Here is a 15934-nt window from a genome sequence, read left to right as displayed (position 1 = left end):
ATGAGACTGGAGTTAGGCCCACGGGAGGTAAGAGTGAGAGGAGGAAGCGGAGAGGAGGAAGAAGAGGAGAGGAGGAAGTGGAGAGGAGATGGGGAGAGGAGGAGATGGGGAGAGAGAGGAGGAAGAGGAGAGAGAGGAGGAAGAGGAGAGGAGGAGATGGGGAGAGAGGAGATGGGGAGAGAGAGGAGATGGGGAGAGAGAGGAGATGGGGAGAGAGAGGAGATGGGGAGAGAGAGGAGGAAGAGGAGAGGAGGAGATGGGGAGAGAGGAGATGGGGAGAGGAGGAAACAGGAAGAGCGAGGAGAGAAGTGGAAGAGATGGGGAGAGAGAGGAGGAAGAGGAGAGAGAGGAAGGGGAGAGAGGGGAAAGAGGAGAGAAGATGAGAGGAGGAAGAGGAGAGAGAGGAGAGGGGGAGAGAGGAGGAAGAGGAGGGAGCGAGGAGGAAGAGGAGAGAGAGATATAGAGGAGAAGAGGGAGGGAAGGGAGAGGGGGATGGTGAGAGGGAGGGGAGGGAGAGAGCATACACAAGGTTAACGGTAGTCAGGTAGCTGTGTAGTGTCTAACAGAACTAAACAGCAGGGCTCCTGGGTAGTCAGGTAGCTGTGTAGTGTCTAAACAGCAGGGCTCCTGGGTAGTCAGGTAGCTGTGTAGTGTATAAACAGCAGGGCTCCTGGGTAGTCAGGTAGCTGTGTAGTGTCTAACAGACTCCTGGGTAGTCAGGTAGCTGTGTAGCGTCTAACAGACTCCTGGGTAGTCAGGTAGCTGTGTAGCGTCTAACAGACTCCTGGGTAGTCAGGTAGCTGTGTAGTGTCTAACAGAACTAAACAGCAAAGCACAGCTACACGACCCACACAGCTACACAACCCACACAGCTACACGACCCACACAGCTACACGACCCACACAGCTACACGACCCACACAGTTACACAACCCACACAGTTACATAACCCACACAGCTATACAACCCACAGTCACACAACCCACACAGCTACTCAACCCACACAGCTACACAACCCACACAGCTACACAACCCACACAGCTACACAACCCACACAGCTACATAACCCACACAGCTACATAACCCACACAGCTACATAACCACACACACACACAGCTACATAACCCACACAGCTACACAACCCACCCACACAGCCACACAACCCACACAGCTACATACCCACACAGCTACACAACCCACACAGCTACACAACCCACACAGTTACACAACCCACACAGTTACACAACCCACACAGATACACAACCCACACAACCCACACAGCTACACAACCCACACAGCTACACAACCACACACCCACACAGCTACATAACCCACACAGCTACACAACCCACACAACCCACACAACCCACACAGCCACACAACCCACACAGCTACACAACCCACACAGCTACACAACCCACACAGCTACACAACCCACACAGCTACACAACCCACACAGCTGCACAACCCACACAGCTACATAACCCACACAACCCACACAGCTACACAACCCACACAGCTACACAACCCACACAGCTACACAACCCACACAGCTACATAACCCACACAGCTACACAACCCACACAACCCACACAGCTACACAACCCACACAGCTACACAACCCACACAGCTACATAACCCACACAGCTACATAACCCACACAGCTACATAACCCACACAGCTACATAACCCATACAGCTACACAACCCACACAGCTTCATAACCTACACAACCCACACAGCTACACGACCCACACAGCTACACGACCCACACAGCTACACGACCCACACAGCTACACGACCCACACAGCTACACGACCCACACAGCTGACTAACACGTTGTTAAATACACCCACTGTTCAGTTAACAGTTAGATACTCCAGTTAAATGTGAACACACAGACAGACAGACAGAGCACCCCGAGCCCCCCGAGCACCAAGGGCCCTGAGCACCCAGAACCCCCGAGCACCCAGAGCCCCCCGATCACCCAGAGCCCCCCGAGCACCCAGAACCCCCGAGCACCCAGAGCCCCCCGAGCACCAAGGGCCCCCCGAGCACCAAGGGCCCCCCGAGCACCAAGGGCCCCCCGAGCACCAAGGGCCCAGAGCCCCCCGAGCACCAAGGGCCCAGAGCACCCAGAGCACCCCGAGCCCCCCGAGCACCAAAGGCCCTGAGCACCCAGAACCCCCGAGCACCCAGAGCCCCCCGAGCACCAAGGGACCCCCGAGCACCAAGGGCCCCCCGAGCACCAAGGGCCCCCCGAGCACCCAGGGCCCCCCGAGCACCCAGGGCCCCCCGAGCACCCAGAAGAGGAATAGCAGCTGGCCAATGCAGAGGTTTCAGCCCCTAGTAGTGCTGTGTGTGTGTGTGTGTGTGTGTGTGTGTGTGTGTGTGTGTGTGAGTGTGTGTGTGAGACTCACCCTTGTAGACGTTCAGTGTGATGGTTCTGACTGCGATACGGACCATGCTCTCTGGGTGGTTGAAGAACTTAATGGCCTCGGTGTACAGGGCAAAATCATTAGTGTGCTGTGTGTTGGGAGACAGAGAGGGGGCGCCAGTGAGCTCAGCACCGCACCACTGTTGAGCACAGAGAGACCACACTACCAGAGATCCCTAGCCCCTTACCCCCTAGGGGACTAGGCCCTTAACCCCTACTACCAAGGGGACTAGGCCCTTAACCCCTACCTCCTAGGGGACTAGGCCCTTACCCCCTACCTCCTAGGGGACTAGGCCCTTACCCCCTACTACCAAGGGGACTAGGCCCTTAACCCCTACTACCAAGGGGACTAGGCCCTTACCCCCTACTATCAAGGGGACTAGGCCCTTACCCCCTACCTCCTAGGGGACTAGACCCTTACCCCCCTACCTCCTAGGGGACTAGACCCTTACCCCTTACCCCCTACCTCCTAGGGGACTAGACCCTTACCCCCTACCTCCTAGGGGACTAGACCCTTACCCCCTACCTCCTAGGGGACTAGGCCCTTACCCCCTACCTCCTAGGGGACTAGGCCCTTACCCCTTACCTCCTAGGGGACTAGGCCCTTAACCCTTACCTCCTAGGGGACTAGGCCCTTACCCCTTACCCCCTACCTCCTAGGGGACTAGGCCCTTACCCCCTACCACCTAGGGGACTAGGCCCTTACCCCTTACCCCCTACCTCCTAGGGGACTAGGCCCTTACCCCTTACCTCCTAGGGGACTAGGCCCTTACCCCTTACCTCCTAGGGGACTAGGCCCTTACCCCCTACCTCCTAGGGGACTAGGCCCTTACCCCCTACCTCCTAGGGGACTAGGCCCTTACCCCCTACCTCCTAGGGGACTAGGCCCTTACCCCCTACCTCCTAGGGGACTAGGCCCTTACCCCCTACCTCCTAGGGGACTAGGCCCTTACCCCCTACCTCCTAGGGGACTAGGCCCTTACCCCCTACCTCCTAGGGGACTAGGCCCTTACCCCCTACCTCCTAGGGGACTAGGCCCTTACCCCCTACCTCCTAGGGGACTAGGCCCTTACCCCCTACCTCCTAGGGGACTAGACCCTTACCCCCTACCTCCTAGGGGACTAGACCCTTAACCCTTACCTCCTAGGGGACTAGGCCCTTACCTGTTACCTCCTAGGGGACTAGGCCCTTACCCCCTACCTCCTAGGGGACTAGGCCCTTACCCCCTACCTCCTAGGGGACTAGGCCCTTACCCCCTACCTCCTAGGGGACTAGGCCCTTACCCCCTACCTCCTAGGGGACTAGGCCCTTACCCCCTACCTCCTAGGGGACTAGGCCCTTACCCCCTAGGGGACTAGGCCCTTACCCCCTAGGGGACTAGGCCCTTACCCCCTACCTCCTAGGGGACTAGGCCCTTACCCCCTAGGGGACTAGGCCCTTACCCCCTACCTCCTAGGGGACTAGGCCCTTACCCCCTACCTCCTAGGGGACTAGGCCCTTACCCCCTACCTCCTAGGGGACTAGGCCCTTACCCCCTACCTCCTAGGGGACTAGGCCCTTACCCCTTACCTCCTAGGGGACTAGGCCCTTAACCCTTACCTCCTAGGGGACTAGGCCCTTACCCCCTACCTCCTAGGGGACTAGGCCCTTAACCCTTACCTCTTAGGGGACTAGGCCCTTACCCCTTACCCCCTAGGGGACTAGGCCCTTACCCCTTACCCCCTACCTCCTAGGGGACTAGGCCCTTAACCCTTACCTCCTAGGGGACTAGGCCCTTACCCCTTACCCCCTACCTCCTAGGGGACTAGGCCCTTAACCCTTACCTCCTAGGGGACTAGGCCCTTACCCCCTACCTCCTAGGGGACTAGGCCCTTAACCCTTACCTCCTAGGGGACTAGGCCCTTAACCCTTACCTCCTAGGGGACTAGGCCCTTACCAACGTGCTGTTGTAAGCGACAGGACGACGTGCTGTAGTTAGTTATAGGGCAACGTGCTTTAGTTAGTTACAGGGCAACGTGCTGTAGTTAGTTACAGGGCAACGTGCTGTAGTTAGTTACAGGGCAACGTGCTGTAGTTAGTTACAGGGCAACGTGCTGTAGTTAGTTACAGGGCAACGTGCTGTAGTTAGTTACAGGGCAACGTGCTGTAGTTAGTTATAGGGCAACGTGCTGTAGTTAGTTACAGGGCAACGTGCTGTAGTTAGTTATAGGGCAACGTGCTGTAGTTAGTTACAGGGCAACGTGCTGTAGTTAGTTACAGGGCAACGTGCTGTAGTTAGTTACAGGGCAACGTGTTGTAGTTAGTTACAGGGCAACGTGCTGTAGTTAGTTACAGGGCAACGTGCTGTAGTTAGTTATAGGGCAACGTGCTGTAGTTAGTTATAGGGCAACCCTGCTTCTAATTCTAGTAGCAACTAGTTCCCAGAACTACAGATAGCTGGAATCAGGATGGAATCAGCAGGAGGTCTGGAATCCTGTTATTTTTTTTGGGGGGGGGAAGTTAGAAGCATTTTCCCAGCCTATTTCAACATACTGTAGTGACTTAATACTATGAAACCTAGTTTTCGTTTAGCAGGCATTAGGTGGCCGGTTGTTATAGCAGGTCTACAGGCAGCTGATCTCTCTCTCTGGTGGGGGGGGGGGGGTGTTCCCTGAGACCTCCAGCCAATCACAGCCTTGGGTCAGAAGAAGTTAAACGTCATGGATCAGCTAGAGAGGTCACAGGGAACAGAGGAGTATTAGCCCAGATTCCAAGGCCTTCAGCCCCAATTATCCACGTCCTCCCCCAAAAGTGTACCCTTGCACACTTCCCATCGTGGATTTAACCAAATGGGAGGGAAACTCCAGCCAATCCGATGCTTTTAAATCCACGACGGGCAAATGGTCAAGTGCACCCTTCAGGAAGAGAGGGGGAACTGGGCTAAGAGGGGAGCTACCGTCGACAGTACACCAATAACTTTACCCCATACACAGAAGCCAAAGGTCGAGTGCTGAAACACAAAGGTCAATCGCAAAGGTCGTGTCCCAAAATTCCCTATATAGGGCCCTACATTATGGCCCCTCATTCACTATATAGGGCCCTACATTATGGCCCCTCATTCCCTATATAGGGCCCTCCATTATGGCCCCTCATTCACTATATAGGGCCCTACATTATGGCCCCTCATTCACTATATAGGGCCCTACATTATGGCCCCTCATGCCCTATATAGGGCCCTACATTATGGCCCCTCATTCACTATATAGGGCCCTACATTATGGCCCCTCATTCACTATACCGGGCATGACATTATGGCCCCTCATTCACTATACCGGGCATGACATTATGGCCCCTCGTTCCCTATATAGGGCACGACATTATGGCCCCTCGTTCCCTATATAGGGCACTACATTATGGCCCCTCATTCCCTATATAGGGCACTACATTATGGCCCCTCATTCCCTATATAGGGCACTACATTATGGTCCCTCATTCCCTATACCGGGCATGACATTATGGCCCCTCATTCCCTATATAGGGCCCTACATTATGGTCCCTCATTCACTATACCGGGCATGACATTATGGCCCCTCGTTCCCTATATAGGGCACGACATTATGGCCCCTCATTCCCTATATAGGGACCTAACTACATTATGGCCCCTCGTTCCCTATATAGGGCATGACATTATGGACCCTCATTCTCTATATAGGGCACTACATTATGGCCCCTCATGCCCTATATAGGCACTACATTGTGGCCCCTCGTTCCCTATATAGAACACTACATTGTGGCCCCTCGTTCCCTATATAGAACACTACATTGTGGCCCCTCGTTCCCTATATAGGGCAATACATTATGGCCCCTTACTCCCTATATAGGGCACTACATTATGGTCCCTCAAGCCCTATATAGGCACTACATTGTGGCCCCTCGTTCCCTATATAGGACACTACATTGTGGCCCCTCATGCCCTATATAGGGCACTACATTATGGCCCCCTACTCCCTATATAGGGCACTACATTATGGCCCCCTACTCCCTATATAGGGCACTACATTATGGTCCCTCATTCCCTATATAGGGCACTACATTATGGCCCCTCATTCCCGATATAGGGCACTACATTCTGGCCCCTCATTCCCTATACCGGGCACTACATTATGGCCCCTCATTCCCTATATAGGGCAATTCATTATGACCCCCTACTCCCTATATAGGGCACTACATTATGGCCCCTCATTCCCTATATAGGGCAATTCATTATGGCCCCTTACTCCCTATATAGGGCACTACATTATGCCCCCTCATTCCCTACGTAGGGCACTACATTATGGCCCATCACGCCCTATATAGGGCACTACATTTACATGTTAGTCATATAACAGACTATCAAGAGCCACTTACAGTCGTGAGTAATTTAGTAGACTCTGTGTTGTTGTCCAGTCCCCCCCTCACCTTGTGGTAGTTGTCCAGTCCCCCCCCCCCCCCTCACCTCGTAGTAGTTGTCCAGTCCGCCCCCCCCCCTCACCTCGTTATAGAAGAAGTGCACGGTGTGGTTGTTCAGTTTGAGTGACAGGGTCTTCAGGAAGGAGATATAATAGGCCATGATCTCCTCGTCTGAGAAGTCAAACTTGTGAACGATGATGGAGTTGACGTGGTTGTTGGACAGCAGGTAATCTAGAGGAGGAGAGATGAGGAGAACACAGTTATATGATGGGAGTTGATGTGGTTGTTGGACAGCAGGTAATCTAGAGGAGGAGAGATGAGGAGAACACAGTTATACAACAAAAATATCTTATTCAGGCTGATTAAAACTCTGGGGCATCTAAACCACAGGTGGCCAGTGTGTGTGTGTGTGTGTGTGTGTGTGTGTGTGTGTGTGTGTGTGTGTGTGTGTGTGTGTGTGTGTGTGTGTACTCACAGAGCGACGTCTCGTGGCTAATATTTTCAAACAGGATGTTGAGCGTCTGGAGTAGCTGGACACAGACGTAGCGACCGGACTTCTGACGAAGGATATTCAGGAAGAACGCAAACATGTTCTTCTCCAGGAAGAAGCTGAGAACAGAGAAGATACAGAGTAGAATAGAGTAGAATTAAGTAGAGTATGGTACAATAGAGAGGAATAGAGTAGAATAAAGTAGAGTAGAATAAAGTAGAGTAGAATTAAGTAGAGTATGGTACAATAGAGAGGAATAGAGTAGAATAAAGTAGAGTAGAATAAAGTAGAGTAGAATTAAGTAGAGTATGGTACAATAGATAGGAATAGAGTAGAATAAAGTAGAGTATAGTACAATAGATAGGAATAGAGTAGAATAAAGTAGAGTAGAATTAAGTAGAGTATGGTACAATAGATAGGAATAGAGTAGAATAAAGTAGAGTATAGTACAATAGATAGGAATAGAGTAGAATAAAGTAGAGTAGAATTAAGTAGAGTATGGTACAATAGAGAGGAATAGAGTAGAATATAGAGTAGAATCAAGTAGAGTAGAATTAAGTAGAGTATAGTACAATAGAGAGGAATAGAGTAGAATAAAGTAGAGTATAGTACAATAGATAGGAATAGAGTAGAATAAAGTAGAGTACAGTACAATAGATAGGAATAGAGTAGAATAAAGTAGAGTATAGTACAATAGATAGGAATAGAACAATGTTTAATAGAGTAGAGTACAGTACAATAGATAGGAATAGAGTAGAATAAAGTAGAGTACAGTACAATAGATAGGAATAGAGTAGAATAAAGTAGAGTACAGTACAATAGATAGGAATAGAGTAGAATAAAGTAGAGTGTAGTACAATAGATAGGAATAGAGTAGAACAAAGTAGAGTATAGTACAATAGATAGGAATAGAGTAGAATAAAGTAGAGTATAGTACAATAGATAGGAATAGAGTAGAATAAAGTAGAGTACAGTACAATAGAACAGTGTTTAATAGAGTAGAGTATAGTACAATAGATAGGAATAGAGGAGTAGAACAGAATAGAGTAGAATAAAGTAGAGTACAGTACAATAGATAGGAATAGAGGAGTAGAACAGAATAGAGTAGAATAAAATAGAGTACAGTACAATAGATAGGAATAGAGGAGTAGAACAGAATAGAGTAGAATAAAATAGAGTCGTGGTTAAAGTCTTACTCGAAGACGGAGCTGTCGTTCTGGTCTCCCCAGATGAGTATCTCAGTGATGGAGCGAATGGTCTCCACCAGCAAGTTCCTGTTGCTGTCGGTTACCGTCGTGTTCTTAGTCAGGACATGGTACATATACCTAGAGGGAGGAGAGAAGGAGGGAGGGAGAAGAAGAGGAGGGAGAAGAGGAAAGGAAGGGATGGGAGGATATGGACCATGGTAGAAAACAGGTTGTTTTTCAGTAAAACGTGTGGTGGCTATACCGCACTGTCAATTTGAACTGGCACACGCACTCTGGACGACGGAATATGACTAGCCTACCGTCACATAGACGGGATGGTATGGACTCAAACTAACCTTAATATATCTAGCTGTTGTAATGACACCCATCACGTAGCTAGCTAACGTTAGTATATCTAGCTGTTATCAAGTAATGACACCCATCATGTAGCTAGCTAACGTTAGTATATCTAGCTGTCATCAAGTAATGACACCCATCATGTAGTTAGTATATCTAGCTGTCATCAAGTAATGAGATCCATCATGTAGTTTGCTAACGTTAGTATATCTAGCTGTTATCAAGTAATGGCACCCATCATGTAGCTAGCTAGCTAACGTTAGTATATCTAGCTGTCATCAAGTAATGACACCCATCATGTAGCTAGCTAGCTAACGTTAGTATATCTAGCTGTCATCAAGTAATGAGACCCATCATGTAGCTAGCTAGCTAACATTAATATATCTAGCTGTCATCAAGTAATGAGACCCATCATGTAGCTAGCTAACGTTAGTCAATCTAGCTGTTATCAAGTAATGACACCCATCATGTAGTTAGTATATATAGCTGTCATCAAGTAATGAGACCCATCATGTAGCTAGTATATCTAGCTGTCATCAAGTAATGACACCCATCATGTAGCTAGCTAACGTTAGTATATCTAGCTGTCATCAAGTAATGACACCCATCATGTAGCTAGCTAATGTTAGTGGCTCTAGTTGTTAGCAAGTAATGACACCCATCATGTAGCTAGCTAGCTAACGTTAGTATATCTAGCTGTCATCAAGTAATGACACCCATCATGTAGCTAGCTAATGTTAGTGGCTCTAGTTGTTAGCAAGTAATGACACCCATCATGTAGCTAGCTAGCTAACGTTAGTATATCTAGCTGTCATCAAGTAATGACACCCATCATGTAGCTAGCTAACGTTAGTATATCTAGCTGTCATCAAGTAATGACACCCATCATGTAGTTAGCTAGCTAACGTTAGTATATCTAGCTGTCATCAAGTAATGACACCCATCATGTAGCTAGCTAGCTAACGTTAGTATATCTAGCTGCTATAATGACACCCGTCATGTAGTTAGCTAGCTAGCTAACGTTTCGTAGCTGTCATATACATCTGACATTGTTCACACAGTTGTGACAAGGAAACAACAGTAACGTTAGATAACTAACGCATTTGGTTTTACAGTACAAGCTAAGTGGATTAGCTAGGTATGCTAACCATGTTAACGTTAGCTTAGTAAACTATCGGGGTTAGCTGGCTAATTCGACCAAACAGTTGCGTTTTGTAACAGAAACGTATCATTTAAATTGGACAAATTCAGGTAGGTTCCTCCCCGTTCCTTTAATGTTGCTACCGTTTAAGTTACGTTTTGTAACAGAACGAGCGTAATGAATACACCCCCGCCGGGTAACCTTAGCAATTATGCTAGTTACTTACTTGAGATGGTCCAGGGAATGAATATTTTTAGTTTTCCCCTGTCCTCCTCCCCAACTCCGTGACCGACCGAACATAGTTGCACTTAAAAAAAAAGATGTTGATGCTAGCTTAGGGTTTTTTTTGCCTGTTATATCAATCCCATCACGTCCATATATCCCGTACAAGGTGTCCAATATATATATATATATATAGCTAACAAAATATCTAGCTAACCAAATAGCTCTGGCTAAGTAAGCGAGAAGGGGACATACCCGAACGTAGCTTGTGAGGAATAACGCGTTACGTAACTGGTTTAGTGCCGGGGAGTTTGGGACATGAAGTTTCTTTGTTGTTTTCCGGTAACACAATTTAATTAAAATGACAGTTACAAAAAACTACAAATCCCAATAGTGCTTTGGGGAAAAAAATCGAACCGATTTTTTTCTTCCAACAACTCGGGGACGTTGATTGGTCTTCATCCTACAACGAAGAACACAGCAGCCAATCAAATACCAATGCGAGGAGCCTTCGACGTAAAACGCAACTAATGTCAAAACCGATTGAAAGGCGGGATCAATGTGATCGATGTCTCAGTTGACCATTCACAGGACGGTATTCTTATGATGAACCAATCAAATACTTAAGCTATATAGACGTATCTGTACTGTTTTGACCGTAAGGTCGGACTGTTTTGATGCAGTTAGCGGAGATGTTGACATGAAAATGTAACGGGAGGTCTGGATTATCGAATGTATTTCCATCGATAGAACATATTCCTGTATAATAATAGAACGCTATAGTCGTTGGCCGGTAATAGCTAACCAGGGCAGGCATGTTGCAAATAACGCAACAGTTTTTTTTCCTTCGACCTTCTCAGAGAATATCAAGAATGCATCGAGTTAACACTGTGTTTACATGAACTAGCGGTGTCGAGCTGAACGTTTTTTTTTGTTGTTATAGGTTATTTCGTGTACCTCCTAACTAATGTCTATCGCTTGATAGCTATTGCAAAAGCTGGCATTTCAGGACAAATAATTGCTGTCTTCCCTGAAATGGACACTCCAAATACACTGTCCATGTTACTGCTGGTCTCAGAGCAGTGCCACTGTCCTTAACCTGCTCCTTGTCAACATAACTAGCTGAGCTAAACTTTCCCGGTTTACTTTTCTATGACACTCAAAACTTATGCTCGACTAGATTCGTTGGAATCGATCCTCAACGAACTTCCCTGTATGTTTTATCTGGGCCTGTTTTTTGTGAACGTTTTAATCCTCTACTATGCCTTTCTAATGGAATACATCGTCCTGAATGTGGGGATAGTGTTTCTACCGGAAGATATGGACCAGGCGCTGGTGGACCTAGGGGTACTATCTGACCCGGCCTCTGTCCCTTACGACACGGACACAGAACTCGATGTTTTCGAGAGGTACCTGGAGTGAGCTGAGGCCCAAGGCTAGAGAGCCAGAGAGAAGCGCCGCTGCACCGGCATGCTCCCCGGGGTGATCTGGACTCCTACCGGCCTGTGATGATGACGATGATGATGATGATGTTGGGAGAGACTGATACTGGGAACTCCAGGAGGAGGATATTTGTATTGGCTTGGAGCAACATTGGCTGCGGGATGAAAAAGTAAGGAGGGATAGAATGATAATGGTGATAGGATGACAGTTTGCTGCTGCAGTGATGCCAGGGGTGGGGGTGATGCCAGAATGGGGGTGATGCCAGAGGGGTGGGTGATGCCAGAATGGGGGTGATACCAGGGGTGTGGGTGATGCCAGGAGTGGGTGATGCCAGAATGGGGGTGATACCAGGGGTGTAAGTGATGCCAGAATGGGGGTGATGCCAGGGGGGTGTGGGTGATGCCAGGGGGGTGTGGGTGATGCCAGGAGTGTGGGTGATGCCAGAATGGGGGTGATGCCAGAATGTGGGTGATACCAGGGGTGTGGGTGATGCCAGGGGGGTGGGTGATGCCAGAATACGGGTGATGCCAAGGGTGTGGGTGATGCCAGAATGGGGGTGATACCAGGGGTGTGGGTGATGCCAGGAGTGGGTGATGCCAGAATGGGGGTGATACCAGGGGTGGAAGTGATGCCAGAATGGGGGTGATGCCAGGGGGGTGTGGGTGATGCCAGGAGTGTGGGTGATGCCAGAATGGGGGTGATGCCAGAATGTGGGTGATACCAGGGGTGTGGGTGATGCCAGGGGGGTGGGTGATGCCAGAATACGGGTGATGCCAAGGGTGTGGGTGATGCCAGAATGGGGGTGATGCCAGGATTTGGTTTGAATTGGGTTGGGCCCTCATCTCAACCCTGTAACATCCCTGACTATCCTCTATGTTGTAGAGAGTATCAACCCTGTAACATCCCTGACTATCCTCTATGTTGTAGAGAGTATCAACCCTGTAACATCCCTGACTATCCTCTATGTTGTAGAGAGGATCAACCCTGTAACATCCCTGACTATCCTCTATGTTGTAGAGAGGATCAACCCTGTAACATCCCTGACTATCCTCTATGTTGTAGAGAGGATCAACCCTGTAACATCCCTGACTATCCTCTATGTTGTAGGACCTACAGTCCTATAGTAAATATATTACTACATACTTTAACCTACAGTCCTATAGTAAATACAGACTATTCCTGCCCATCTTTAACCTACAGTCCTATAGTAAATACAGGCTATTCCTGCCCATCTTTAACCTACAGTCCTATAGTAAATACAGACTATTCCTGTCCATCTCTAACCTACAGTCCTATAGTAAATACAGGCTATTCCTGCCCATCTTTAACCTACAGTCCTATAGTAAATACAGGCTATTCCTGCCCATCTTTAACCTACAGTCCTATAGTAAATACAGGCTATTCCTGTCCATCTTTAACCTACAGTCCTATAGTAAATACAGGCTATTCCTGCCCATCTTTAACCTACAGTCCTATAGTAAATACAGGCTATTCCTGCCCATCTTTAACCTACAGTCCTATAGTAAATACAGACTATTCCTGCCCATCTTTAACCTACAGTCCTATAGTAAATACAGACTATTCCTGCCCATCTTTAACCTACAGTCCTATAGTAAATACAGGCTATTCCTTCCCATCTCTAACCTACAGTCCTATAGTAAATACAGGCTATTCCTTCCCATCTTTAACCTACAGTCCTATAGTAAATAGACTATTCCTGCCCATCTTTAACCTACAGTCCTATAGTAAATACAGGCTATTCCTGCCCATCTTTAACCTACAGTCCTATAGTAAATACAGACTATTCCTGCCCATCTTTAACCTACAGTCATATAGTAAATACAGACTATTCCTGCCCATCTTTAACCTACAGTCCTATAGTAAATACAGGCTATTCCTGCCCATCTTTAACCTACAGTCCTATAGTAAATACAGGCTATTCCTGCCCATCTTTAACCTACAGTCCTATAGTAAATACAGGCTATTCCTGCCCATCTTTAACCTACAGTCCTATAGTAAATACAGGCTATTCCTGCCCATCTCTAACCTACAGTCCTATAGTAAATACAGGCTATTCCTGCCCATCTTTAACCTACAGTCCTATAGTAAATACAGGCTATTCCTGCCCATCTTTAACCTACAGTCCTATAGTAAATACAGGCTATTCCTGTCCATCTTTAACCTACAGTCCTATAGTAAATACAGGCTATTCCTTCCCATCTCTAACCTACAGTCCTATAGTAAATACAGACTATTCCTGCCCATCTTTAACCTACAGTCCTATAGTAAATACAGACTATTCCTGCCCATCTTTAACCTACAGTCCTATAGTAAATACAGACTATTCCTGCCCATCTCTAACCTACAGTCCTATAGTAAATACATTACTACATACTCTAACCTACAGTCCTATAGTAAATACATTACTACATACTCTAACCTACAGTCCTATAGTAAATACATTACTACATACTCTAACCTACAGTCCTATAGTAAATACATTACTACATACTCTAACCTACAGTCCTATAGTAAATACATTACTACATACTGTAACCTACAGTCCTATAGTAAATACATTACTACATACTCTAACCTACAGTCCTATAGTAAATACATTACTACATACTGTAACCTACAGTCCTATATTAAATACAGGCTATTCCTGCCCATCTTTAACATGTGGCCCCTTGTCTTCTCCACAGGTTGTCAAGGCTCAAGACCAGATATCTGGAGACAGTCAGAACCAACAGACAGACAGGGCAATTCACAGCAGAGTTACCTGTCAAAACTGTCTTAACTGGCCAATCAACAAGCAGAACTGTCTAACTGTGGCCAATCAACAAGCAGAACTGTCTAACTGTGGCCAATCAACAAGCAGAACTGTCAAACTGTGTCCAATCAACAAGCAGAACAGTCTAACTGTGGCCAATCAATAAGCAGAACTGTCAAACTGTGTCCAGTCAACAAGAAGAACTGTCTAACTGGCCAATAACCAAGCTGACCTGTCGAACTGTGGCCAATCAACAAGCTGACCTGTCGAACTGTGGCCAATCAACAAGCAGACCTGTCTAACTGTGGCCAATCAACAAGCAGACCTGTCTAACTGTGTCCAATCAACAAGCCGGACTGTCTAACTGTGGCCAATCAAACAAGCAGACCTGTCTAACTGTGGCCAATCAACAAGCCAGACTGTCTAACTGTGGCCAATCAACAAGCAGACCTGTCTAACTGTGGCCAATCAACAAGCCGGACTGTCTAACTATGGCCAATCAACAAGCAGGACTGTCTAACTGGCCAATCAACAAGCAGGACTGTGACTGGCCAATCAACAAGCAGGACTGTCTAACTGGCCAATCAACAAGCAGGACTGTGACTGGCCAATCAACAAGCAGGACTGTGACTGGCCAATCAACAAGCAGGACTGTGACTGGCCAGTCAACAAGCAGGACTGTGACTGGCCAATTAACAAGCAGAACTGTCCAACTGGCCAATCAACAAGCAGAACATTGCGCGATCAGGGGACAACGTCACACTAACTCTGACCCTAGAGAACTGACCTAGGATCAGTCAACCTGACAGGACAGCACTGTAGTGTTTACTAACTCTGACCCTAGAGAACTGACCTAGGATCAGTCAACCTGACAGGACTGTAGTGCTTACTAACTCTGACCCTAGAGAACTGACCTAGGATCAGTCAACCTGACAGGACAGCACTGTAGTGTTTACTAACTCTGACCCTAGAGAACTGACCTAGGATCAGTCAACCTGACAGGACAGCACTGTAGTGTTTACTAACTCTGACCCTAGAGAACTGACCTAGGATCAGTCAACCTGACAGGACAGCACTGTAGTGTTTACTAACTCTGACCCTAGAGAACTGACCTAGGATCAGTCGACCTGACAGGACAGCGCTGTAGTGTTTACTAACTCTGACCCTAGAGAACTGACCTAGGATCAGTCAACCTGACAGGACAGCACTGTAGTGTTTACTATCTCTGACCCTAGAGAACTGACCTAGGATCAGTCAACCTGACAGGACAGCACTGTAGTGTTTACTATCTCTGACCCTAGAGAACTGACCTAGGATCAGTCAACCTGACAGGACTGTAGTGTTTACTAACTCTGACCCTAGAGAACTGACCTAGAATCAGTCAACCTGACAGGACAGGACTGTAGTGCTTACTAACTCTGACCCTAGAGAACTGACCTAGGATCAGTCAACTTGCTT

General features: G+C 47.8%; 2 protein-coding genes across 2 annotated transcripts in view; one reads left to right on the top strand and one right to left on the bottom strand.

Annotated features, from left to right (window-relative positions):
* LOC139421711 (protein CLEC16A-like) overlaps nucleotides 1-10487 on the bottom strand; it is an 86119-nt gene extending 75632 nt beyond the window's left edge. Inside the window, exons 1-5 of the mRNA XM_071172825.1 lie at nucleotides 10265-10487; nucleotides 8550-8678; nucleotides 7339-7472; nucleotides 6946-7094; nucleotides 2419-2524 (exon numbers count right to left, since the gene is read on the bottom strand). Of these exons, the coding sequence (XP_071028926.1) occupies nucleotides 2419-2524; nucleotides 6946-7094; nucleotides 7339-7472; nucleotides 8550-8678; nucleotides 10265-10338 (592 nt within the window). The 5' untranslated portion in view covers nucleotides 10339-10487. The remainder of the gene's footprint in view (nucleotides 1-2418; nucleotides 2525-6945; nucleotides 7095-7338; nucleotides 7473-8549; nucleotides 8679-10264) is intronic.
* Nucleotides 10488-10929: 442 nt separating this feature from the next.
* Nucleotides 10930-15348, top strand: LOC139421710 (dexamethasone-induced protein homolog). Its single transcript, XM_071172824.1, has 2 exons — nucleotides 10930-11872; nucleotides 14409-15348. The coding sequence occupies exon 1, from the start codon at nucleotides 11413-11415 to the stop codon at nucleotides 11680-11682; it is 270 nt and encodes an 89-aa protein (XP_071028925.1). The 5' UTR covers nucleotides 10930-11412; the 3' UTR covers nucleotides 11683-11872; nucleotides 14409-15348.
* The last annotated feature ends 586 nt before the right edge of the window (nucleotides 15349-15934 follow it).

This window comes from Oncorhynchus clarkii, chromosome 12, assembly GCF_045791955.1.
Source record: "Oncorhynchus clarkii lewisi isolate Uvic-CL-2024 chromosome 12, UVic_Ocla_1.0, whole genome shotgun sequence".
Classification (NCBI taxonomy): domain Eukaryota; kingdom Metazoa; phylum Chordata; class Actinopteri; order Salmoniformes; family Salmonidae; genus Oncorhynchus; species Oncorhynchus clarkii.
The sequence above is the reverse complement of the archived record's forward strand: the minus strand, read 5'-3'. Positions and strand labels throughout refer to the sequence as shown.

Excerpts from the sequence above, each read along its gene's own strand:
- LOC139421710 (XM_071172824.1), top strand. The coding sequence starts at position 11,413 with ATGACACTCAAAACTTATGCTCGACTAGATTCGTTGGAATCGATCCTC.